The sequence below is a fragment of the Ammospiza nelsoni genome, chromosome 21 (genome assembly GCF_027579445.1).
Source record: "Ammospiza nelsoni isolate bAmmNel1 chromosome 21, bAmmNel1.pri, whole genome shotgun sequence".
Lineage (NCBI taxonomy): Eukaryota > Metazoa > Chordata > Aves > Passeriformes > Passerellidae > Ammospiza > Ammospiza nelsoni.
This window is the reverse complement of record NC_080653.1, coordinates 9,238,865-9,265,667: the sequence shown is the minus strand read 5'-3', so window position 1 is coordinate 9,265,667 and position 26,803 is coordinate 9,238,865. Positions and strand designations below refer to the sequence as shown.

The following is a 26,803-nucleotide window of genomic DNA, read 5'->3' as shown; positions in this document are numbered from 1 at the left end:
TAGGCACAGAGGGCACAGAGGGCACAGAGGGCACGGGGACAGGGCCCTGCCACCTCCAGCAGTGGATGAACAGGAATTGCACCCACCCATCCCAAAATCCCAAATACAGCACTGCCTTCCCCCTGGCTGTGGAGGTGTCTGAGGTGGAGCAGCAGGAGCTGCTGTTTCCCATCCCCTGGATTGGGATGAAAATTCCCTTTGGGATGAAATCCTCTGGATTTCAGGGATTTGCACAGAACAAAGCAGAAACCTGGAGCAGCAGCTTTAGTACTTGAAAATTTTATTTTCTCAAATGAGCACCAACACATATTGTAAATATGACAAACAATACGCCTCCCTCTAATACTGAAGAACTATATACAATGTACAAATACATGAAAAGGTGAAAACCAATTATTTGAAAACAAACAATTGCATTTATGACTGAAGCAAATGACCTGAAAGAATATGCCAAAAAAAAAAAAAAAATTAAAATAAGATCAAAGAAATAAAAATATACACAATTTGTAAACACAAGAGCATCCATAGACAGGCTGGTATTGGAAATATTGTCCTTAGTTTTGTCAGTGGGGAAAGCATTCCCATTTCCTTAGGAAGAACAAAACAAAGGATACACAGTTGTAACGATGAGAACAGCTTATTGGTGGTTGTACCTTACACAATGCCATTCTGCTTGCATTTAAATATGTTGATTTTTGATTTTTTTTTTTATTTTTTCTGAATTCAAGATGATTTCGTTTCCCCTCTTCTGCTTGTTCTTTCTCACCAGGATTTCTGCAGAAAACCTCTGTCTAACCTGATTGCTTCTGAGCACTGAGAGCTCCTTCCCACTGAGCTGAGCTTGGTGTTTGGTGTCCCCTCTTCATCCCAAAACTGCTTCCCCTGGAAGCTCCTCCCAAAGCAGGGGAGTGCAGTGAAATGCATGATTCACACTCTCAGAGCAGCCAGAAAAACGCACACAGAGAGAGAGAATTCTCACTTGATCATCACGAGAACAACGGGGTTGGTTTGGCAGGGTTGGTTTTGTTCCTGTGGGGTTTGAAGTTCTCCAAACCCAGAGAATTTTTAAAGAACCTGCAGCAGTTCTTGAACAGCTCCTTGCTCAGCAAAACACGGTCCAGTGCTTTGTGCTGTTGGTCCACTTTGGATAAACAAGAGACCAAGTGAAATAAAAACAAAGGAGGGAGAGAAGGGGGGAGATTAAAGACAGAAAGGAGAACAAAATAAATGAGCTTTACTGCCAAGAGAGGTAAACTTTTACTCTAATTTGTTATGTAGCAGCCTGGTTAAAAAAAAAAAAAAAAATAAAACAACAACAACAAAAATAAAACCTCCCCTCAAAGATAAAAGCAGGATCCAAAGATTTGTGGTTTAGGTTAAAATTGGGTTCAAAGCTCCATCCTCCACCCCTGCAAACCTGAGGCTGCAGCTCCTGTCCAGCCCCAGAGCTTCTCACTCCAGCCAGCACTGGTGCAAGGGAATGCCAGGCCTGGATTCCACAAACCAGGAAAATCGGGAGCCCCAGGGGCTCTGGGGGCTCCTGCTGGGAGCAAAGGGGCTGCAGGAAAGGCAGGGGGGAATGGAGCCCTCCTGATGCCAGCCCACACATCCCCCTGTCCCAGCCCAAATCTGCCACATCCACAGGAAACACGGATCCACCTCAGAGGACAACGTAAATCAGGAGTTTTTGTTTCCCTTTAAACATGTTTTCCAACAAATACAGAAGGAAACAGGATCATCATAAACAACAACAAAAAAAAAAAGTGCTCTCAGGGAGGGGCTCTGAGAAAACAGCACCAAATATATTATTTCTTTTAAAAAAAAATTAAATATTATTTACAAAAGTATATTTCACAAGGTAACGTCTGGGGGTTATTTTTTTTCCTGCTTTGTATATATTATCATCTGAATATTTCTTACAGGGGTCAGGATTTCACACCAGAGCAAAAACAATTTCAAACTCACTCAGGTCTGAGCTTTGGGGTACAGGGGGGGATGTAAACTCAAGGGTGCTCACAGCTGCCCAGGCACGAGGCTGGACACCAGACAGGGGAGGAGAGCCCCGCGCCGTCCGTGCTCTCCTGGGGCTGCTGCCCGGGGACAGCAGCAGCTCCCGAGGGCCACATCTCCCCTTCTCCTGGGCAGAGGCCCCACCTGGCTCAGCTCAGCAGGGAAGTTCTTTGGTTGTGTCTGAGTGTGTCACTGATCCCAGATTCCAGCACCGGCCAGAGCTGCTCCTGCTCCCCGGGCACTCACAGGGGCTGCACAAGCCCCAGTTCTCCTCTCAGCCCTCATAGCCACTGCCCAGGAGCTCTCTGGGGGCTGGGGACAGGCACAGCCTCGCTGGGCTGCACCAGGGCTCAGGGCCAGGCTCTGAGCACAGACTGAACAGCACAAAACCAATTAAAAGCAGATTAACACCTCGCCCTATTCCAGCTTGGACTGGTTGCCATTAAAAGCCAACACCTGTGACCATAAAAACCAGCCAGGTCTGATGGGGCATTGTCCTTTTCTGTCCCAAATGAATGGAAAAAAACCATTTCCACCTGGCTGGCATTTCTCAGAGCAGTTCTCTGCACAGCCCTGCCTTTTATTTTGCTTTTTGACCAGCACTCACTCCAAATACCAACATCAAACCACGAGCCCTGTGTGCTCCTCTCAGCCCCACAGGATTTGGGATGATCCCTCACCTCTCCCAGCTCTTTAAAGGCTCTGTGCAGAATAAAGAGCTCTTTGAAGAACAGGAATTGCTTCCCACTAGTCAAAATCCAATGAATTGCCATGGATCCTCAATGAAGGGACAGGGAAATGGCACCAGGTCAGTGCCAGCAGGTGCTGTGGGAGTTCTGATTTTTCCTGCATTTGTCACTGAGGGAATGTGGCTGGCAGAAGCAGAGACAGTCCAAAGCAGAAGCTGAAGCAATTGTTGCACAGCCAGAGCAGGAGGGTGAGGGCAGAAGCCACCTCTGGACAGGCTGGTCACAACCCCATCCCCTGCAGGAGCCAGGCCAGCTCCACCTCAGCTCTCCAAGGCCGTCAAGAACAGAGCTTGAGAGAGAAAATAAACAACCTTTGCTCATCAGGTCTGGCTTTCAGCACAAGAATCCAACCCTGAATTCCACCCTGATCCTTCAGGAGAGTCTCTGCTCCCATTCCCTGCCAAATAACACCAAATGAGTCCTGCACAGCCCCTGGCACCTCTCAGGGCTGGGGGCAGTGATTACAGATCACAGCTCCAATTGGAGCTTCTGTTCCATGAGGAGCCACCACCCCTGCACAACACTCACTCAACTCCTTCCTTCTGCATTAAGGAAGATTTCCCCCCATGGATTAACCTACTTGAGAGAATTCTGCCAACAAAAAAATAAAAATTCACTGGGGGAGAGACAAAACGAGCTCAGCTCAATAGTCCTGGGTGATGCACCAGATACTGGCTGGATGCTGCAGAGCAAATTTCTCATTTTACTTTTACTTTACACAGCTCCCCTAGCACACAGGACACCCTTCCCCACCATCCCCCTGGGAAGGTGCTCAGGAATCACCAGGGACAAACAGAAATGGGAAGGACTCGTTGTCCCTGCAGTTCTGACACCCAGTCCACCCCTCAAGGCATGGATCATTCCAGGGCTGCTGGGAAGATGTTTAATTTCTTTTTTTCCTTTTTTTCCTTTCCCACTCTCCCCGTGCCTGCACTGGGCTGCTGGGAGTGGGGAAAGGGGGGAGGATACCTCAGGGATGAAATATCCACTGTGCACCACAACTGCCACCACTCAGCTCCCTCCTCGCCCCATTTCTGTGCATTTTCTGAGCCTGGCATCCAAGGAAAAGGTTCTGTAACAGCATTTTCCTCCTTGCACTTGTGAAAGATTGGTGAAACACCACCAAGGGTGCTCAGGGGAGGCCAGGAAATCCAGGGGTACCCTCTGCCACTGTTTGTCCCCATCCTCCTCTATGGAATTTCCCCCTTCTTGCCTCACACGTGCCTTTTTTCACCTCTCCACATTTTCTAGGCTGCAGCTCCAGCCTCCTTGTGCCTGGAGTGGTTTTCTCCTCCTCTCTGAAGCGCTCACAGCTCAGGATTTGGTTTCTCCAGCCATGGGGATGCTCCCTATGGCCGTGCTCAGCTGGGACCTTCAGCCTCCCTGCCCTGAACCAGCGAGGAAAAGGAGAGGCAGGAACCTCCCCTGCAACAAGGAGTTCATAAACAGCAACCAAAACACAGATTGTGGGGGAACTGGCTCTGCCACTGATGGATTCAGAGAGAAAACACAGCCATGAGGTAATTCTGTCCTTTCACACAAGGAGATATTCCTGTGTCCTTCTTAGACAAGTGGATATTTCTGTATCCATTCAGACAAGTGGATATTTCTCTGTCCATTTACACGAGGATAGATGGTTTCAAGCCTCGCTTACCCAGGACTGAAAGGAGCAGCACAGCATCACCCTCTGATGGTTCCCCACCCCTGCCCCACCTTCTCCTGCCCAACCTCGGGGTTGGCACCAGCTGGGAGGTGCCAGGAGAGCCCAGGCCAGGCTGGGTGGAGCTCTGGGCACATGGAATGGCTGTCGGGCATTCGGTGCATTCTCTGAGCCAACACAACAGAGAGAGAAGCAGCCAGGGTCAACTCACAAACAGATACAAAGCAAAGAGACAGAGAGACAGAAATTTAGAGGCCAGTCACCAATAAAGATGGAGAAGGGTGTGAAGATGCTCCCGGGTTGCAGAGCCTCTAAATGCATGGAACCAAGCGTTCAGTCACTCTCTCACTCTTGGGTACAATGTTGGGCTGGATGGCATCTCTGGCACTGCAGGGCTGGCTCTGCTCAGTCCCAGCCGTTGTCCTTGATCATGTGAGCTAGTTCAATGATGTATTTGCCTTCTTTATACTTCTGGCTGCTTTCAAAAGCGTGTTCCTGCAGTGGAAGGAGGAGCAGAGGGAGATTGAGGTGGTGCTTGGGGGGAATCAGGTCATGGATCAGATCTGGGAATGCTGGTGCAAGTCTGAGCCTTGCCCAAAGAGACAACTGCAGGTCCTCCTGTGGGCTCTCAGGGAAATTGTGAGGGAAAAAATCCTAAATCCTGCTTCTGGAATCCTAAATCCTGCTTCTAGAGTCTGAAATCCTGCTTATGAATCCTAAATCCTGCTTCTGGAATCCTAAATCCTGCTTCTAGAGTCTGAAATCCTGCTTATGAATCTTAAATCCTGCTTCTGAAATCCTAAATCCTGCGTCTAGAATCCCAAATGGTGAGTCTAGAATACTTAATCCTGCTTCTGGAATGTCAAATTCTGTTTCTGGAATATTAAATCTTGCTCCTAGAATCTGAAATCCTGGAATATTAAACCTTGCTTCTAGAATTCTAACTCCCGAGTCTAGAATATGAAATCCTGCTTCTGGAATATAAAATTTGGCTTCTGGAATATTAAATCTTGTGTCTAGAATCCTAAATCCTACTTCTAGAATCCTAAACAGTGAGTCTAGAATACTTAATCCTGCTTCTGGAATATCAAATTCTGCTTCTGGAATATTAAATCTTGTTTCTAGAATCCAAAATCCTGCTTCTGGAATCCCAAACGCTGCTTCTGAAATACTGAATTCTGCTTATGAAATCTTAAATCTTGCTTCTAGAATCCCAAATATTGGAATATTAAATCCTGCTTCTGGAATCCTAAATCCTGAGTCTAGAACGTTAAATCTTGAGTCTAGAATAAGAAATCCCGCTTCTGGAATATTAACTCTTACTTCTAGAATCCTAAATTCTGCCTCTGGAATATAAAATTCTCCTTCTGGAATATTAAATCCTGCATCTGGAATATTAAATCCTGTTTCTGGAATCCCAAATTCTCCTTCTGGGATATTAAATCCTGCTTCTGGAACCCTAAATCTTGTTTCTAGAACCCTAAATCAGGAGTCTAGAGTACTAAGTCCTGCCTATGGAATCTTAAATCCTGTTTATAGAACCTTAAACCCCATTTCTAGAATTCCAAAGCCTGCTTCTAGAATCCTAAATCATGTTTCTAGAACCCCAAATCCCACTTCCAGAATCCTAAACCCTGTTTCTAGAATCTTAAATCCTGCACCAGCTCAGGCACTGGTGAAAAACATTTGGACAGAATTATGTGGGCCTCCAGAAGCAGGAATTAGGATGTAACATTGGATTTTATTGGAAGGTAATTGAATTTTTGAAGAGCAAACAGATAAACCCGTGTTCAACAGCATTTCCAGTGGGGAGGACACAGGATTAATGGAGCATTCTGTTATTCTGATAACATCTACCAGAATAATAGAAAAAAGACAGTGTGGAGCACAGGGCTGAAATTATCCTCATTTATGTTAAATGTCACTGAGGGGCACCAGGTGTAGATAAAATAAAGTTAGTGGAAATAGAACTATTAAAGCTGATTTTCTAAATGCAACACACGCAGAGGCAGGAGGAAACCAGATGGCTACAGATGCAAACCTGCATTTTGGGCTCCCAAAATGACCTCCCCACCCCCTCAGCTGCAGCAAAGCTGCCCAGAGGCACAGGCAGGGACACAAATACTCACATATTTCCAGCCCAGCGTGGTTTTGCAGTTTTCACAGTAAATATCTGCCACGGCGTGCAGTCCTGTTAACAACACCCGCTCCTCTGCAGGGCCACAGCCCACGTTCACTCTGGGACAAAGCACAGATGCTCCATTAGTGCCCCTCCACATCAAAATGCTCCAATAAAGCTGACAGAGATTTCACTGCAGTGTTTGAAAACACGAGCAGGAGGTTCTGAGTTTCCCAGCTGTGCCCAGACAAAGCTCCCTGGCAGCTCCAGAGCAGAATGAAAAGGTGAAATGGGATTTTTATTCAACTGAAAAACTCAATGAAAGCTTTGAGAAGGAGATTAATAACATTCTAGTCACTTTGCTAATTAAGCATTTGAGAAAGGTTTTCATTCTCAAATTGATAAAATGGTACTTTTACTTTCCCAAATGGAAAATTGAAAAATGTGAGTGAAATCAGCAGCTCTGCTGAAACCAGACCAGCAGTGACCTCCCCAAAACTATTTCCAGTCGCTGGGAAAACTACACTCAGTTTTTATGAAGTGCATATTTAGATACCATCTATCTCCACATTTACAAACTCTGGTTCTGGTCCCACTCCATCCTGGGAGAGGAGATGACTCAGCCATCAGCTCTGATTTCTCAACCCAATGACGAAAAAATTCACCTTTTCCTTGCTGCTTATCTGAAACCCCTGCACCACTCAAATATGAATCAGGGGCTATTTCTGCCTCTTTCTCCAGCCATGTGCAGGAAGCTCCCCACTCCCAGGCAGAGGTTTTCTGAAGGAAATTGGGGTTTTTTGCCCTTTTTCAGGAGGGTTTTGTTGGGTACTCACACGGAGTTGAAGAGGTAAGCTCGTCCTTGGCTGCCCTGGAAGGACTGCAAGGCAAGAAAACAAAGCTCAGTTGGCTGCTTGAGAGCAAAGAGGCGAATTTCTCCATCTCCAACAGCTGCCCTTTTCACAGGACACACCTGGAATTCCCACTGATTTCATACTTTTGGTGTTTATGAACTTCACTCCTCAGCCTCACCTGGAGGCTGCAGAAATGGGTTTGTGTAGCCATGAAATTTTCTGAAAAATCCTTTCCTTAGGATTTTTCCTCCTGAGAAGCTGAGAGGCCTCAGGAACAAAATGTAAACATTGATTATCTGCTGCTGTGGAATGCAACAGGTGCATCTGTGATTGCTCTCATGTGGTTGTTTCTAATCAATGGCCAATCACAGTCAGCTGGCTCAGACTCTCTGTCTGATACACAAACCTTTGTTATTCATTCCATTCTATTCTTAGCTTAGCTAGCCTTCTGAAAAGAACCTTTTCTTCTGTTCTTTTAGTGTAGTTTTAATGTAATATATATCATAAAATAATAAATCAGCCTTCTGAAACATGGAGTCAGATCCTCATCTCTTCCCTCATCCTCAGACCCCTGCAAACACTGTCACAGGTTTGAATCTCTTTTCAAACTGCACTTGTGCATGAATTCTGAATCTCTTTTCAAATTGGACTTGCACACAAATTCTCCTTGGGAATTGCACAGGGAGCTGCTGACCCAAGCTCAGGGATTGGGATGTGTCTGTGCAGGAGCTGGGCACACAACACAGCTCCAGCATCCCACAAAAGGCTCAGCCCTGAGGTGTGCAAACCTCAATTCCCACTGGGAGAGCCTCAGGAACTGGGATTAATCCCACAGGAGATGGAGATGGACAGGAGAACCACAGAGCAGCCAAAGCAGCCCAGACAATGCAGGCACATCCTCAGGATCGCCGTGGAAAGGCAGTTTTGGGGGATCAGGGATCAGGATCCAGCCTGGCAGGCATTGCCAGCCCCTCCCAGTGTGCCACATCTGTGCCACCACCCTGTGACAGTGCCAGGCTGACAGGCACCAAGTGCCAGCTGCATTTTTAATGTGCTCTGACAGGCACACGCTGAATTAAACATTTGGTGCTTGTGAGCTGGGCTGGGCTGTCTGTACAGGTTACCTCGTGGCACACCTCAGGGAATGGGCAAGTCAAAAATCAGCTCTTCTGGACCATTTACTGCTTCACTTTGCACCTCACCAGGAACCTTGGAATGTTTAGTGGTTTTCTGAAAACCTCAGCTGATGATTTCAGACCAAAACCCTTAAAAGGAGGGACAGAATTTTGTGGGAAAAGAGAAACATTCATGTTTTACATCCAGGCCCTCTCAACAGCCATTTATTTGGTTAAGAGCAACCTGACATCACACAAAACAATCTCTGGGGGGTTTCTTCCCCCCTTCCATCACCTGCCCAATGGATTGGCAGCCCAAGCCCTGACACTCCTTGGGAAGATCCCCAGTTTACAAAAGGATCCTTCCCGTGGAGCAGAGGCACCTCAGAGGGCAGAAATGCCCCGGGGCACCGGGCAGGGAGCTCTGCATGGCACAGGGGCTCTGCCAGCTGCAATCCCTGCCTGGCACAGCATCCCTGCCTCCTGCAGGGGTAACTCATCTTCAGAGGGATCCCAAGGCCAATATCAGCGGCCACCCAGGGCACAGAGGGTGCCCGAGGCTCTGGGACATCTCTGACTCACACAAAAGCAGTGCCCTGAGGAATTCCTCTTTTCTTGGGGAGCAGTTAAACAGGACACAGGGCTCAGGCATGTTTGTGTGATTGCATTTATGACAGAAGCCTCTCTCAATCCCTCTGCAGGCTCTGTGTTCCGCTGCTGTCAGAGCCCGCCCTGAGCCAGCCTGCAGCGTCCCACTGAGCTGGGGATCCCAAAGTGGGATGCCAAGGGATGATTCCCTGCTCAGGAAGGAGGGGCTGAGCAGGGGGCACTGCCTGTTCCTGCTACAGCACTGGGATAACTGGGGAGGGCTCAGGGATGAAGCACAAAATCCCACAGCAACCAGGGCAAAATGCAAGCAGACGAAGCTTTCTCAGCATCCAGTCCTTGCCTGTAAATACTTCTCCAAAAACACCAAAAAGTGACTGAGTTTGCCAATAACAGCAACCGTGGGAGCAGAGTTTTTACTGGTACAGAAATAGGATTTTCTGCTCCTGCTGTACAAAGGTCTGTCTTTAATCAACAACAAACCCAGCCCCATCAGCTGTGCTGGGGCTCACTGGACATTGTTGCATTGCCTGCCCTTCCTCCCAGCCCAAACCAGTGCTTGAGGGTAGCTAAGGGTGGACACTGGAAAAAAAAATATTCACGTTATTTACCCCCTGCCCAAGCAGAGCTTTGAACAAACCACTGCTCAGCTTTCAGTGCTGTCTCAATAATCACCCTCCAGCCAGCACAGCCTTTGGCAAAACACATAAAAAGAAGGGATGAAAGTCTGGTAACCACAATTTCCCCAGTGCATTTGTCCTCTGCAGGACTGAGCTGGCTGTGTCTCTGTAAAGGTGGCACAGACAGCTTTTATCTGGGGGCTGTAACCTGAGCATCTCCTGGAGATGTTCCTGCTCTTTGGCACACCAGAAAAACTGGCACATGCTCTAATGGGAACTACAAAATCAGAAAAAAAAAAAACCAAAAAACAACCCAGGTATATTTATACACAAGCAGATGCTCTTGTATTTGTTTTTGTCGCTTTGTTTGTTTGTTTAAGAGCCACACAAAGATTTCCACAACACCCTTGATGTGCACTGAGGTGACAGCCAGCAGCCAGACCTACTTTCTGTGCTCTGCATTTTCCCTGTGCACATTCAGAGGCGCAGCTCAACCCCCTCCCACTGAAACCCAGACTCTGAAACAGCTCCTGGCACCGCTATTCCAGCTGGGAGAGATGGAAAGGATTCTCTGTGGATGTTTCCCACTGGAAGCTCCACAGATTTTTCCCTGCCCTGCTCACGCTCAGGGTCTGGCTGGGAACACATCTGGATGTGGCAGCAACACAACCCAAGCTCCCCATCCTGCCTGAGCCCTCTAAAAACCACCTGAGCTGCTGGGATTGGAGATGCACAACAGCTCAAAACAGCTCAAAACAGCTCAAAACAGCTCCATCCTCCTGAGCCTGAGTGTGAACCCTCCCCACTGCTGCCTGCAGTGCCCAGGTGGGAAGCAGAGCCTGGAGTCAGCAGTTTGGGGCAGTTTGGGGCAGTTTGGGGCAGTTTGGGGCAGTTTGGGGCAGGTTTGGGGCAGTTTGGGGCAGTCTGGGGCAGTTTGGGGCAGATCCCCTCTCCTCTCACAGCACAGGCTCCATGCTGAGATGCTTTGGCAGCTGCTCTGGTTTAAGGAGCTTCTGCCACCCAATTTGCAGCCACCTTGCAGCCCCTCAGCTGTGCTGGTCCCAAATCAGAGCAGTGAAATCAAACCATTCTTTTAAAAACCAGATGTTTTTTGAGGGAAATGGCTTTTCCCTCTTTGTCCTGTCAGCCAGTGACAGGACAGTCCCAGGGAGTGCTTGTGGGGCAGACACAGCCCTGGGGAATGGAGAATTCTCTAAAAGTGCTGGCAGAGCACAGAACTGCAGCTCTGCTGGGAGACTGAGCCTGCACAGAGGCTCCTGGGCTTCCACTGATGCTGCTGGAGCAGCCACAGCCAGATCCTGCCTGGATCTGCTCTGCTCAGCAGCCAGGACCTTGGGAGCTGTTGGGATAAATCCATTTGTTATCTCTGCTTTCAGCCCCAGAGCTGAACCCACAGCTCTGAGCACACCAGGAAAACTGGCACATGCTGTAATGAGAACTAGAAAATCAGAAAAACAACCCCAGGTATATTTATACACAATCAGACGCTCTTGTGTTTGTTTTTTGTTGTTTTGTTTGTTTTTTTCAGAGCCACACAAAGATTTCCACGGAGCAGAGCCATGCAGGGCAGGGCTGTGCCTCTCCACCACCCCTGTCCTTTGCTCTGGCTCATTCCCCTCTCTGCTGGTGCTGCAGAGCCAGGAGGGAGCTCTGACATCCCACCAGTGATTCCAGGGAAAGGCACAAACCCTGGGAGCTCCTGCAGCTCCTCACTCCCAGCACAGCCCCCTCAGCAGCTCCACTCCCTGCACTGTGACAGAATCAACACCCCAAGCCTTTGTGATGCTGTCAGACAATGGGCTGAACACAAAAAGAGCTGCTGGAATCATCTGGAAAAAAGAGGAAGCAGCTGCCAGGGCTGAAAGGCTGCAGGGTGATGGTTGTTCCCTGCAGATGCAGCAGAGAAACCCTGCTCAGCTGTGAACAAACCCTGCTCACCTGTGTCCAGCTGTGAACAAACCCTGCTCAGCTGTGAACAAACCCTGCTCACCTGTGTCCAGCTGTGAACAAACCCTGCTCACCTGTGAACAAACCCTGCTCACCTGTGTCCAGCTCTGAACAAACCCTGCTCACCTGTGTCCAGTTTTGAACAGATTCTGCTCACCTGTGTCCAGTTTTGAACAGATCCTGCTCAGCTGTGTCCAGCTCTGAACAAACCCTGCTCACCTGTGTCCAGTTTTGAACAGATTCTGCTCACCTGTGTCCAGTTTTGAACAGATCCTGCTCACCAGTACCCAGCTGGCAGCTCTGAACAACCCCATAAAACAGGAATGAAAAGGCAGCTGGTGCCAAAGAGGTCCAAGAGGGGAAGGGAACAGCGTGTGCCCCTTGCCAGGCTGCTCCTGCAGTAATTCCCACTGCAGGGATGCACAGGGAGCTGAGGGCCCTGGGCAATGAGGGGTGGCAGTGTCAGGAGAAAAACAAGCACAGGAATCAGGATTTTCCAAAAGGAACAAGTTCCCTGTGCTATCCCTGCTGCAGTGAGAGAAGGGATGGTACAAACCCTGGGGCACTGAGGAGCTCTCCAGGGAGATTTGGCATCACTGATTGATTTCCCAACTTTGGGTCTGAGTTCCTGCAGCCACAGCACAGCACTGACTGTAGATTCATCTATTCCCTCTGACTGTCAGATTTATCTATTCCCACTGCTGATCTAACCCTTAAACACCCAAGGAGGAGAGGTTCTCATAAAATACAGCCTGAACAGGGAGAGGGGACCTGTAAGTAACACAAAATGTGCTGTCAATACAACCTGTCACCAAGATGTGCCCCAAACCCAATTTCCTTGTGCTCATGCATTAATCCCAATTCCCACCTGCTGTTTCCAACATCCCACACCAAGCTCAGCCTTTGTGGCACCTTTCAAGCCTGATTTGATTTAATTTGATTAAAAAGATGAGCCCTGGAATGTGCAGCGGGGAGAAAAATGGAAAATAAAAACGGTGCAAATTCCTGCTGCAGATTCCAGGCTGTGCCCAGCCATTCCAACACCACACCCAGCATTTCCCAGGGGAGCAGCAGCTCAATTGCTTGGTCTGAACCCACAGAGCCCTCTCAGGGTTCATTAATTCCTCACACAGGGGGCAGGCCATGATCACATTAAACAGATTCAATTTTGCTCTGATGCCACCAGACATCAGAACAGGTTCCATGATTGCACCTCGTGCCCAGATGTGACCTTCCCCTGCTCCAGATGTGACCTTCCCCTGCTCCAGCTGCATTCCTGAGCTGTAATTGAGTTTCACCACGGGTCCTTAATGCTATTTAAAGCCCCAAGTCAATATGGAATTAGTGGACCAAACTCATCTCTGAAATAATTCAATTAATTCAGCATGGCCTTTACTCCCCTGCAGTTGGTATTGCTCTGCAAAAACTCAGGGAATAACCAGGATTTGCTGCATTCCAGGCCCAGAACAGCTCCAGATTTTGTGGCTCAGGTTGTGCAGATACACAGATTTTTGTCTGGTTTTATTCTGATGGGAATTTCATTGCAATTTTTTATTCTGCCTCCCAGGTGTTGATGCAACCCCCAGCCCATGTCCAAGCAACAAGAATCCTTGTGCTCTGAAATCCCAGAGTTCCAGTGCCATACAGCATCTCCTGATCCTAAAACCCTTGGGCAGATTGAAGGAATCCTTAAAGGGCAAATTTAAGGAATTCTCATTTTAAAATTATTTTCAATAAGGACATTTTTGGTCCACTTTGGTTTGGTTTTCAAAGGGAGATTCTCTCATCTTCTCACATTTCTGGGTGCTGGAGCCAAGAAAAATCCAAATTTTCACAGGATTCCCCAAAAATGCTGAAATGTCATGCAGCACAGTGGATATCCCTGGAATGTCAGTGGTGCCCAGGAAAATGAAGGGATTTAAATGGGGCAGGATCCAGGGGCACATTCCCAGTTATTTATCCATACCCAGAGGGCAGGGAAAGGGATTTCTCTCAAAGGGGAAATTTTATATTTCAGTTGCAGAAGGGAAAAAGAGAATTTCTTCTGAGGCTCTGCAATTAATGAAGGGCAGCACTCAGGGAAATAAAAATTCCCTAAAATCAAGGGGGAGGTTTTTCCTCCAGCACTTGGATTTCTAACACAGATAAAAACACTGCTCTGCTGAGCTAAATCCTGAGCCAAACCCTACAAAAATGCCAAAATTCACAGAACAGCTGCAAACTGCTCTGTCCCCTTGTCCCTGCCTGGCTGTCCTGCCTCACTTCAAGCCCAACACTGAATTTTCCTCCTGTTATCCCTGTGCTATTCCCCCTCCTCCCTGAAGCCCTGGGCTCCTCCACTCTGCTCTTATTTATTTTTAAACGAGTTTCCAGCTCACAGACTTCAAAGTGAAATTTCAAAATGCAAATGGCTGAGGGCACAAACTACTGAAGGCAAATAAAAGACAAACCCCATCAGATTTACGACTTCTATAAAACTTCACAATATTTTGGGGCTCCTCTTGTGATTTTTCACAGTCTCTGGTTGCTGCTGTGCTTCAAAACTTGACTTTGAGATGAAAAAGGATGGAAATACTGTGGGGAGAAAGAGCAGATGGAGTGTTTACTTTTTTAAAAGCAATCACTGCAGTTTATTTGGGGGCAGAGAAAAGCAGGGCAGAAATGTGGGATTGTGATTCCAGGAGAGGAGGGAGCCTGGGCACTGCTCTGATCCCTGCACCAACATTCCCAGAGCTGGGATGGGTTTGGCACCCATTCACATTTGCCATGAAGAAGGGTAATATGGAGAAAATTTTGTTATTTACTGTGAAAAACCACAGCAGGTCACAGTGAAGCCCTTTCTGGGTACACAAGGATGAAAAATTGTAATTTTTGCTGTGGGTTTTATCCCCCACTTTCCAGTGCTGCTGTTTTCCTCCAGGCTCAAAGCATCCACCCCGATGCAGTCATTTTGAAAAAGGAGTGGCAGGGGGAGAATAAAGCCTTTTATTTCCACATTAATTATTGCTGCTGCATGGGTTTTGGAGATAAACACAGAGCTGGGATGGAAGATGGAAAGTGCTAATGCAACAAGTTATTTAATTAGCAGCATAACAGTGAGTGTGCACGTATCAGGGGAGCCCTGTTTACCATTAATGCAGCCCATAATAGCAGCAGTGCTGACACTGAGGGCAGCCTGGCTTCTCAGCAAAAGCAGATTTACCCAGGGCAGCAGCTCAGCTCCCCTGTGTCCCTGGGCAAGATCCACTGCAGGGAAATGAAGTCACCAAACTGGCTGAGAATTCCTCCATTTATTGAAATTCTCATTCATTTATTAATCCATCACCTAAATTCTCAATATTTGTGTCTCGTCAAAAGAAGTTTTGGTACTAAAATGTGTTTCATTATCGAGGATTTGTCCTCAGAGCTGAGCTGGAAGCAGATTTTAATTCTGATTTTAAATCTCCCAATTCCAGGTATCCAACCTCAGTTTCTGCATTTGTTATTGCTGCTTATCCCAACAGCTGTGATTCCATGGCGCACTTTAAGAGAGGAGTGTGAAAAATGCAGGTATTTTATGATTGCCTTTTCACAAATATTAAAATAAATATTATATGTGTGGTGTTAGAAAGTAATGCTGTATTAATTCTCTTAAGTAGTGTGTTAAATATAGTTGTAGGTTATAAAAAATGTTAAAATAGAAATTATGCTGTGTAGGATAATTTCCTATGTATGAAAGCACTTGCAGCGAGATAGCAGCCACAGGACACCTGAATCTTTCAGAGAAAGAGAATTGATTGCCCCATTATCAGGAGAAATGAACTTCTTCCTGCCTCAAAGGTGCTGTTGGGATCCAGAGGAAGAAGCTGACACTGACCAGACAGAATCCTGTGTTTGAATGGAATTTATGCATCATGTATGAGCTGTATGAATATGCAACAGGTTATTGTTTTTAAGGGTTAATCCCCTGTTAACTTGGGTCCTTTTTCAGGCTTGTGCTGCCCAGAAAAGGTACCTGGACATCCGTAACTCTTTGTCTCTACTGTCTTATATTGTTCTAATCCCAATTGCCCAAATTATTATTACTCTAATTGTATTACTATTTCTATTACTATTAAACATTTCATTACTATTAAACCTTTAAAATATAAAGCCAAGTGGTTGGCGTTTTTCACAGGAGACTCTGGGCAGAGTTTCCTTTTTCCTGAGCCTCAGCCCTTGCCCATTGCACCCTGCTGGAAGAGGGGAAAAGCAGAGGATTCCTGCAGGGCTGTGCTGCAGCCTGCCACACACAGCAGCTGCCCAGAGCACACGTGGGGCCCTCAGACAGCGTTTCCTGCTGCTCTCAAATAGAAATTACCCTCAGACACTCCTCAGGGCCCTCTCCCCAAAGGCAGCAGGCGGGAAAAGCCCCCCCCTGGCTTTGTGTGATTAAATTACAGATTAAACCAGAGCTCTGCGCCGCTCCTAACGAGGATAAATCAGATTAAAACCACACACCTGCAAGGGAAATTCCCAGGGCAGCTCCTCCAGGAGCAGCCCCGGGTTCTGCTGGAATTCCCTCCTTGTCCAAGAGGTGAAGCTCCCAGGGGGGCTCAGACCTCACCAGCTTCCAGCTGCAGTTAAATCACAGAATCACAGAAGTTCAAGACTGGAAGAGACCTATAAGATCATCAAGTCCAGTCGATGTTCTAACTGTTCAACTAGATCATGGCAGCAAGTGCCACATCCAGTCTTTTTTTGAATTCTTCAAGGGATGATGACTCCACCACCTCACTGGGTAAATGATTCCAGTATCTGACCACTCTTACTGTGAAATATTTCCTTCTTAATCCTAACTTACATCTCGCTTGACGCAACTTGAGACTGTGTCCTCTTGTTCTATCTGTTGTCGCCCGGAGAAAGAGGCCGACCCCCAGCTCACCACAGCCACCCTTCAGGAAGTTGTAGAGAGCGATGAGGATTTGTTGAGGATTTGCAGCAAAAACCCTGATGATTCAACTGTCCTTCCTCCCTGGCAGCTCCCTGGATAATAAATGGGAGCAATATTTTATTTATGCCCAGGTCATCAATTCTAAGGCAGAGGAAGCAGCAGATGAAAGGAGAGCTGTTTCCATGAAGAAAGTGATGGATTAGAAAAATCCATTTTTACCTCGTTCCTCCTCCTTGACAGGGGATTCTAAACTCTTGTGATTTATTACCTTTTTCCTCCTTCTTTTTGGACCAGAATGAAATATCTTTAAAAAAATCACACGGCAGTTAATTGCTGCATAAACACAATTACGCAAGGAGGTACAAATTACCTTGGGGTTTTTCTGTTAAAACAGCAATATCCTGGCTAAATAAAACAAAAATCCTGATTTTTTTTCAATCCCATTATGGACAGCAGGAACACTTGCAGGGTAAAGCCCAGAGGAAGCAATTCCACACAGGACAGAAGGATTAATTGAAGTGGCTGCATTAGAGAATGGGCAGCACAAATTCTCCTTCCCCAGCTCGGGTTTCACATCCTGACTTTTCCCTGCAAAGGGCACTCCTTGTTTGTTTGTTTGTTTGTTTGTTTGTTCCCTCCCAAACACGGAGCTGAGGGACTCAAATAACAACCCCAGACCCTCTGCCCTCCTCATGCCAACCCCAACCTGCCCACAAAGGGTTCTGGGCATGGATTTGTCTGGAAAATTCGAATTAAGGCTGCCCCTCGTGCTGGAGGAAAAGCTCTGATGACACATTGTTTTACAGAGCACTGAAACCCTCTCGACCTGCATTTCATTTTAAACTTCATGGAAGCCAAGAACTACAAGGTGCTTTTCCCCCCCCTCACGTTCACAGCACTGAAATGGGAGCTGAAAAATCTCATAATGACTTTTCCCGGAGCTGCTTTGCTGTTTATCACTCACTGCTTGAACTCAAATATTTGCAATTAAGAGCAGGCTGTGAATAATGCCTGGAAGTGGCAAATTCATTAGGGAACAAGAGCTGGAAAGGAGGATCCAAAAGCTGCTGGACAGCTTCTAGAAAATGTGCATAAAATGGATAAATCTGGTGCATGAAGAGCTCCCAGCAAATAAATGAACACAAGATTTCTGTGCAGTGCTGAGCCACTGAGACTGATGCAATTATGAAATGTGGGAGCTGAAAAGATGCTGCTGCAGAGTCTGAGGCTGCAACAATGAGAGCAGCTCTGTTTCCATCCCTAAAAAAGAGATTGAAATGCTAAAAACGTAGAAGAGAACCACAAAAATGATGTGAAACTGGAAAAAATCAGATTGCACCATGAATCTGTTTAGTCTGCCCAAAAACTGATCAAGAGTGACTTTGGTTACTGGAGATATTTTATAGGAGAAGAGCAGGGACTGGAGATGGATTTTATTAGCCAAAGAAATAAAATAATGGCCAATGACAAGAAGCACAAGTCAGACAAACCTGAATTCAAAGTTTCTGATTTTTAATAGTAAGGATGATTAACCACTGGATTAAAATGACCAAAGGGAGCAGTGAATTTCCCCTCCTGACGTCTTCAAATGGAGACTAAATGCTTTTCCTGGAAGAATTGCTGCAATCCTGGAGAAACCCACTGGCCCATGCCCCAGAGGAGCTCAGGTGTGAGGATGATGATGACGGGATGGCTCCTCCTGGCCTTCAGAGCTCATCACTGTTATAAATAACTTTATTTCAATTACTGTGGAGCTGGGAGCTTCAATTCATATTTGGGAAGGAACAAAATCTGCTTTAAAGCAAGAATAAAACCTGTGTAATGAAATCCAAGAACTTTACCCATGAGAAAGGAATACCCCTCTCACCTCATACACTGGTTTTTCCTGTGATGGAAATGCAGGATTTTCATCAGACATGTCTTGGACATTTATTAAATGTCTCTTTTCCCATTAGGTTAAAGATTACCTCGTTGTAATTTCACATTTATTGTTCTGCCTTGTGTGCATGCTGCCCCCACCCAGCAAATATCTTCACATCTTCAAAGTGAACTGAACTACAAATACCAGAGAAGTGAAGTCCTAAAGAACATTAAACACTGCCTTGTCCACATGAAAGAAAGAAAAAAAAAATAGCAAAGAGCCAAACCAAAGACCCAAAAACTGCTGCTCCTTTCACTAAAAACCCAAAAAACTAAAAACTGCTGCTCCTCTCACCAAAAAACCAAAACTGCTGCTCCTTTCACCAAAAACCCAAAACTGCTGCTCCTTTCACCAAAAACCCCAAAACTGCTGCTCCTTTCACCAAAAACCCCAAAACTGCTGCTCCTTTCACCAAAAACCCCAAACTGCTGATCCTTTCACCAAAAACCCCAAAACTGCTGATCCTTTCACCAAAAAACCAAAACTGCTGATCCTTTCACCAAAAAACCAAAACTGCTGATCCTTTCACCAAAAAACCAAAACTGCTGCTCCTTTCACCTGCATGTGGTGCCCCAAATGCCCCCAAAGAGCTGAATTCACCCACAGCTTCTGTGGAAAAGCCTCAAATCCTGTTCAGATCCCCCAGCTGGAAGATGGAGCAGAGTTTGGTGCTCTCATGGAGCCATAAATCTCCCCAGGAGCTGCAGAACCACCAGGCTCAGGCTCCAGCAGCCAGGAAGGGGAGAGGCCACAAGGACTGGGAGGGAATTTTCCTGCTCCACCTCCCAAATCCCGGCTGAGAAGATCAAAAAGAGCTTCCGAGTGTTCCCTCATTAACAACCCGGCCCCAAATGGGAAAGTCAGGCACACAGGAGCGCTGGATTTTTCCTAAATTCTCAGCCTGGAGGAGCTGCAGCCTTTCTGTGCTGAAGGATTTCCCATTCATGTTCAGCTGAGGTTCCATGCAGACATCAAAGGAAAACATTAAATTTCCCCAGCAAGCCTGGGGCTGACTTCAGAGGATACATCACTGAGTAATGCTGAGCAGTTGGATCACAGTTAATTCAGGGGAAAAAATGAAACTGCAGGACGCCCACAAGACATTCTCCACATATTTCCATAATCAGGGACATTTCTGCTGAATTACTGCTCACAAAAAATCAGCACAAAAAATCAGCACCCAAGACACTCAGTGGCGTCTCTGGCCTGGATCTTTCTGCTCTTGTTCCCATCCTCCTTTAAGGGCACCAAATGGATTCCAACAGAAAGAGTTGGAATAACTCAAAGTAGGTTATATAAATCAGAATCACCCCTGCCAGTTTTAAACTTGGTTTAACTTTACTTGGTAAATGTCCATTTTGTTGGCTGTTCCCCTCAGGCCCCAACAGAAAATGATGTAAAAGAAAAACTCCTGTGTCTGCTTCCTGGAGACATTGATGATGGAATATATATTTTTCTCAAACATTCTAAAAACCATGGGATGTTGTGCCTGTAACAAGAAGTACCTTTCACTTATTTTTTTGGCATTGAAATATGATTTTTAAGTACAGTTGCCTGGCACAGTGATTTTGTTTTTACATTAAAACCAAAGAGGATTGGGACAGCCTGTACTAATTTGGAGGAGCAGACAGGACCTGCTCCAAAACCCTCCAAGCAGCATTTTTCAGGTGGGGAAAAGGAGGAACAAAGACATTCAGTGACTTCCTCAAGGTCACACAGGAATCTGTTGCAGGGCAGGGTTGAGTTCCCAAAGTCTCAGCCCGCTTAAGCTCTGGAAAAAGCAGTGAAACAAGAGTATGTACTAAATTTGGCACAGCCTTTTAAATGATGCATTGCTCCAAGGGAACAAGAAACTCCACTCATGCTAAGCCAGACACCAAAGGAACACAGAAAGGAAAAACTGCTCACTCCACCCAATTTATCTGATCACCTTAATATTTCCTAAGTCAATAAGGCCTTTCTTGGCCAGACAGCCCAACCTACAATTTAGATCCTGTTACAAAATCAGACACACTAAACCACTTTCTCCCTCAGGCTGCAGGAGATAAAAGGCCAAGTAAGCAACATTTTGGTAACTGGCTTCATGTAACAGCTTTGGATTTTCTTAAAAGCCTCAGCATCGATTGTTTCCTTTAAATAGCAATAGTTTATTGAGAAACCTTCCACCCCTTTTAAAGCACAAGGTTTTCCTGCAGTACAGAAAGGAGCAAAAACCGCCCTGCCAAGGCAGATTTGTCTAAGAGTTTTGGATACCTGGTGCTGGTAAAACACTTTGAAGCCAGAGCTGTGCTGAAGGGCTGAGAGGGGAAACTTGGGAGATGGAGAGGGAATGAAAGCAGAACAATCCTGGGATTCAGCTCCAGTTGTGTTTGATCCAACAGCTCCAGCCAGGGCTGCAGCTTGTGAGGAGCATCCAGAGCAGCTAAAAGCTCCTGGAGTGCAGAGCAGCCCAGCTCGGGGCAGAAGGAGCACAGGAATCCATTCCATGGAGGCAAATCCCCAGCACCCTGCTGTTACATAAAAGCCTGTTTGGTGGGGATGCTTCCAAGGATGGAGTCATTTGGGCTGCCTGGATCCCATGGCACAGCCAGGTTCAGGATGAGCTGCAGCTGCTCCCATTTCTGCAGTCTCCCACTCCCTTTTCCAGCCCTGTTCCTCCCTTCTCCTCTGCCACGTTTCCATGTGGGAAACCAGCACAGCAACTGCAGTGCCTGCTTCAGGGATGGGAGCATAAGGCTGGGATGAAAGGACTGAAACATCTCCCCAAGCCTTCCTCCAAACTGAGCTCCAACAGATAAAAAAGCCACTATTACACTTTGCCTGGGAAAGTTCCTCCACATCTGGAAGCCCCTTGAGGCAGGGACTGCCCTTCTGCTCTGTCAAACACCACTTGTACAAGCCATGATTGCACAACTGCTTTTATAAGGTTTCCAATTATACAAAGAATGTGTTTTTATTCGTGTTTACAACCCTGAGAAACAAACCCTGAAACCCCAAACCCTTTGCATTCAAATTCCATGACCTGCTGGTGGCTCCACCAACGATGTGGTCCCAACTATTAATTCACACCTTGGTCTAGAATGAACTTTTAGAAGGAGCACACTGGAATTAACACTTCCAAAAGTCACATTGTGCTTCCCTCCTTTCCCTCTCCTGTCCATATTTTAGCGGTCAGCATTCCTGGGCAGTTCCTGGGCTAGGAGCTCAAATTCCAAGCAGTTGGCAGCTCTAGCATTGCCCTGCTGGAAGCTCCTTAACCTGCAGAGCTGCACTGGAGCATGGACCTGGAACAAGGAGGGGAAGGAAGCAGCAAAGGTGAAAGCACTGGGAATGTACAGCCTTGTTTTTCCTTGGCTGGGGACCAGCTGTGTCAAGAAACAAAAGCAGAGCACAAACTTTAATCTACTGTACAAACAGCAAGTAAAACAAGCCTCCTTCCTCAGCCAGTGAAGCACTTTCTGTGTCCCAACACAACATCCAGGGCACCAAATAAAAATCCAGGGAGTCACTGCCCCATCCCAGGTGGGCACAGGAGCCTGGAGTCACCAGCTGGCCCAAGGGTGAAGCAATTTCACCTCCAGGGCACAGATGCTGCTACATTTACATTTATTTACATTTTAAACCCCTTTCCAAGGGGCACAGCCCCTCTGTCCCTGCTGATCCACCAAGCTGAACTGTTCAAGCTGCACACACAGAGCTCACAGCACCATTTCCACTCAGCCCAGCTCATCAACCTCTGGCTGGGGCTGTTTTTTCTGAGCACAGATTTTATAAGCTGAACAAACTTCATGGAACAGTTATTCCAAGGCAGCTGAGCCCTGGGAGCTGACCACAGCCAGGGAAGGTTTCATTTTCCCAGTTCAGAACAAGCTCCTCTTACTGGCCTGCATCAGAACTCTTACTGGCTCTGAGAGCTTTTAATTCAGCTCATCCCAACACCCCTGAAGAGCTGGAAGGGACTGATCAGGATCAGTGAGTCCAACTCCAGCACAGGGCCCCCCAACAATCCCACCCTGGGCCTGAGACCAAACCCTGGGGAGCCTCTTTCAGTGCTCCACCACCCTGGAAGTGAAAACCTTTTCCTGATACCAACTAAAGCTGCCCTGCCCCAGCTCCAGCCATTCCCTGGTCACGGGAGTGAAGAGATCAGTGCACTTGTGAGGGTGGTGAAGACCCCAGGCAGTCAACACAAAAGCAGCAGCTCACAAACAGATCCTTTGGGATGAGAGCCCATTTTCCAAGGGAAAAGGTAGCTGGGTAAGGCCAAGCACTTCTACCACCACTGATGTGCAACATTACAGTATTTGCAGGGAGATATGATGCATCTGACTCCATCTTATCAGAAGGCTAATTAATTACTTTATTACACCATATTATTCTATACTATATCACATCTAAACTGAATTGCCAAGCACTCAGCTCTGCACACAACTGCCCTGATCTTGTGACTGTCACCCAACAGTCCTGACACACACACACACCTGGCCCTGACAGGCCAAGGAAACAAAACACCATCACTGTGGGTAAACTACCTCCATATTGCATGCTAGTTTTGCACAAACACAGGCACAGCAAATGAGATAAGAATATTCTTGGGAAGAACTGTGCCTTGCTTTTCTCTGTGAAGAGAAATGTGGGGCTACACACTAGGAACCAAACCACCATAACTTTGGGGAAACAATCTCCATATTGCATTCTAGTTTTGCACAAACACAGGCACAGCAAACAAGATAAGAATTACTTTTTCTTTCGCTGAGGTTCAGAGGATGTGAATCTCAGAAATATTCTTAGAAAGAACTGTGCCTTGCTATTCTCTGTGAAGAGAAATGTGGGGCTACACACTTGGCCCTGAACCAAGGAACCAAACCACCATCACTTTGGGTAAACAACCTCCATATTGCATTCTATTTTTTCACAAACACAGGCACAGCAAATGAGATAAGAATATTCTTGGGAAGAATTGTGCCTTGCTTTTCTCTGTGAAGAGAAATGTGGGGCTACACACTTGGCCCTGAACCAAACCACCATCACTTTGGGTAAACAACCTCCATACTGCATTCTGCTTTTGCACAAACACGGGCACAGCAAATAATAATTGTTTTTCCTTTCTCTAAGGTTCAGAAAATGTGAAACCCAGAAATATTCTTGGGGAGAACTGTGCCTTGCTTTTCTCTGTGAAGAGAAATGTGGGGCTGCACACGTGGCCCTGAACCAAGGAACCAAAACACCATCACTCCGTACTGCATTCTACTTTTGCACAAACACAGGCACAGCAAATGAGATAAGAATTGCTTTTAGATAAGAAAGGTTTAGAGAATGTGAATCTCATAAATATTTTTGGGAAGAATTGTGCCTTGCTGCGAAGAGGAATGAGGCGACACAACGTGAGGGAATGTTGGAAGCCCCTACCTTGGAGATGAGCTCATCGTGGTTGGCCAGGTGAGCCCTGCAGTGGATGCAGCTGTAGGTCCTGTGGCAGGAAGGCAGATATGCCTGGAAAGTCTTGGACCTCGTCATCTTCACCATTGGAGCCACAGAGCGCTGGCTGAAGTCGGGGGTGGCCCAGGAGGCGCTCCCGCAGGAGGGGTCGCACGGGAAACAGCGGAACACGCAGGTAAAGGCCGTGGTTTGGCAGGGATGGGCTGTGTGGGGCGGGCTCCACACGCTGCTGATGCTCCAGACGAAGGGATTTGGGCACCAGAAGCAGGGGACTGCACAGAAACCTGCGGTGGAAAGCACACACAACACTCAGCTTGCAGCCCACAGCGGGATTTAGGGCTGGATTTAGGAGACAGGAGAGATGCCCAGGGGTTAAATCAGTACCAGAGATCTTTATTCATTTGCTGGCTGCCCTCACACCTCCCTGCTGTTGTTATCTGCACCACTCCTCCAGCACCGGTGGCTCTGGAAGTGCCTGCAGAGGAATGGAGGTGATTCCCACCCAGCCAGGATTTAGGGCTGGATTTAGGAGCAGCAGACAGGAGTGATGCCCAGGGATCAGATCAGCAGCACAGATCTTTATTCACCTGCTGGCTGCCCTCACACCTCCCTGCTGCTGTTATCTGCACCCATCCTTCCAGCACTTGTGGCTCTCTCTGGAAATGCTTGCAGAGGAGTAATTCCCACCCAGCCTGGTCCCAGGATTCAGGGCTGGATTTAGGAGACAGAAATGATGCTCAAGGATCAGATCAGCAGCACAGATCTTTATTCACCTGCTGGCTGCCCTCACACCTCCCTGCTGCTGTTATCTGCACCATTCTTCCAGCATTTCATGGCTCTGGAAGTGCCTGCAGAGGAATGGAGGTGATTCTCACCCAGCCAGGATTTAGGGCTGGATTTAGAAGCAGCAGACAGGAGTGATGCCCAGGGATCAGAACAGCAGCACAGCTCTTTATTCACCTGCTGGCTGCCCTCACACCTCCCTTCTCCCGTTATCTGCACCCATTTTTCCACCCCTCTGTGGCTCTGGAAATGCCTGCAGAGGAGTGGAGGCGAATCCCACCTTCACTCAGGATTTAGAAGCAGCAGACAGGAGTGATGCCCAGGGATCAGATCAGCAGCACAGCTCTTTATTCACCTGCTGGCTGCCCTCACACCTCCCTTCTCCCGTTATCTGCACCCATTCTTCCAGCCCTTGTGACTCCTGCAGAGGAGGGGAGGTGATTCCCACCCTGGCAGGGACAAAGTGGGGAGCAGAGCCAGCCCCTGTCCCCTGCCTGACTCACTGCTGTGACACCCCATGGGAAAAATCAGAGCTGGACCTGGGTTTTCTAAGGCCATGAGTCACCAAACCAGTTTTTCTCTCCATTCTGCCCTACTTTCCCCATGGGAAATGCAGGATTCCTTCATTATACTTTCCTTTAGAACTCCCTGCAAGCTCTGAAGGTAGAAGCTACTCTATAAACTGCACTCCAGTATTTTATTTTTTTTTATCTGAACATCTGACAGCAGCCAAAGCAAGGCACAGCCTCTGAAGCCTCCTCCTGATAGCAAGAGACATTAAAAACCCTATTCAGGATGGAAACACCATTTTACACTCCAACATCATCTGACAGCACCTGCAAGGCAGCTCAAGTCTGGGTCTCTTTTTGTTGGCAGAAATGGAGTTTTCAGATCCCACACCTATAAAAGTCTTAGAGCTGCAAGTGTTGCTTTTGAGGATGGAGAAGCACAAAGGAAGCAGCAGCAGCTGCCCTCCCTCCTGGATCCATGGCGTGCACGCACGCTCTGCAAATTAATCATGAACTCTGGCTGCTCCTCCCAGGAGGATTTTCCTTTCCATGTGATTCTGCTCAGCCTCTGAGCCTGCACTTTGTGGGTCAAACATGGAACACCACCAAGCTCACCCCCAAAATAAAGCAAACAAGGAATAACATCTCAGGCATCAGGAGAACCCTGCCTCCAACACTTCCCCAAACCTTGTCATGGTTGATAAATTCAAGGTGTCCAAGCCATGGACACTGTCCCAGGGTGTCCAGAGCTCTGTCCAGCCTGGCCTGGACACCTCCAGGGATGGAGCAGCCTGTGCCAGGCCTCCCCACCCTCACAGGGAAGGATTTTTGGGTGATCCCCACCCCAAAGCTCCTCTCTATCAGTGTGAAGCCATTCCCCTTGTCCTGCCACTCCCTGCTCATGGAAATATTCCCTCTGCCTGGTACCAGAGGGACCTGACCACACACAGAGCTCAACAGGAGCCAGAATCCTGCAAAACAACAGGATACCCAATTTTTCTTCTTTTTTTTTTCCTGAAATATTTTTCTTCTGCTCTCCAGGAGGCAGCTCCCTCACAGTCAAACAGGGAAAAAAGCATCTTGCTCATCAGGCAAGCTGCTGATAAAGCACATCCATCATGATCATAGCAGTCAGCACTTCCACAGCACTGCTCACTCCCAAAGCTTTCTGCAAATACCAACTAATCAGATTAACCTTTTCCAATTAAAGTTACAGCCACAGCTGAGCAGGACCCCTCTGACACAGAGAGGTTCATTTCCCAGCTTGTGAGGAGCTCCCCCCTCTCCTGCCCAGTCCAAATGAGGTTCTGCCAGGGATTTACCTGGCCAGTTGCTAAGGACTGGGCACTGTTTGCTCCCCAGCTGCAGCTCTGGATTTCAGCAAGATTTTAGTGTCTTTTACACTCATCAGAGAAGGAAGATAAATCAGGAAGATAAATCAGTCTTCACCTGTATCCTGCCCCAGTTCTCTGTGTGCACCAGATTTTTGTCAGAACTGAGTTCTGCATTAGTCAGCATTGTTTTCCCATCCAAGGTGA

At 47.2% G+C, this 26,803-nt stretch overlaps 1 protein-coding gene across 2 annotated transcripts in view; it reads right to left on the bottom strand.

The window, feature by feature from the left end:
* Nucleotides 1-263: 263 nt before the first annotated feature.
* The window catches only part of YPEL2 (yippee like 2), a 35,664-nt gene continuing 9,124 nt past the window's right edge, over nt 264-26,803 (bottom strand). The window contains exons 1-5 of one of the 2 annotated variants that reach the window (XM_059487206.1): nt 24,358-24,481; nt 23,944-24,257; nt 7,375-7,418; nt 6,549-6,657; nt 264-4,914 (exon numbers count right to left, since the gene is read on the bottom strand). In XM_059487206.1, coding sequence (XP_059343189.1) covers nt 4,825-4,914; nt 6,549-6,657; nt 7,375-7,418; nt 23,944-24,060 — 360 coding nt within the window. In that variant the 5' untranslated portion in view covers nt 24,061-24,257; nt 24,358-24,481 and the 3' untranslated portion in view covers nt 264-4,824. Of the gene's footprint in view, nt 4,915-6,548; nt 6,658-7,374; nt 7,419-23,943; nt 24,258-24,357; nt 24,482-26,803 lie in introns of those variants that run through there. The other variant, XM_059487205.1, reaches the window with a different exon arrangement.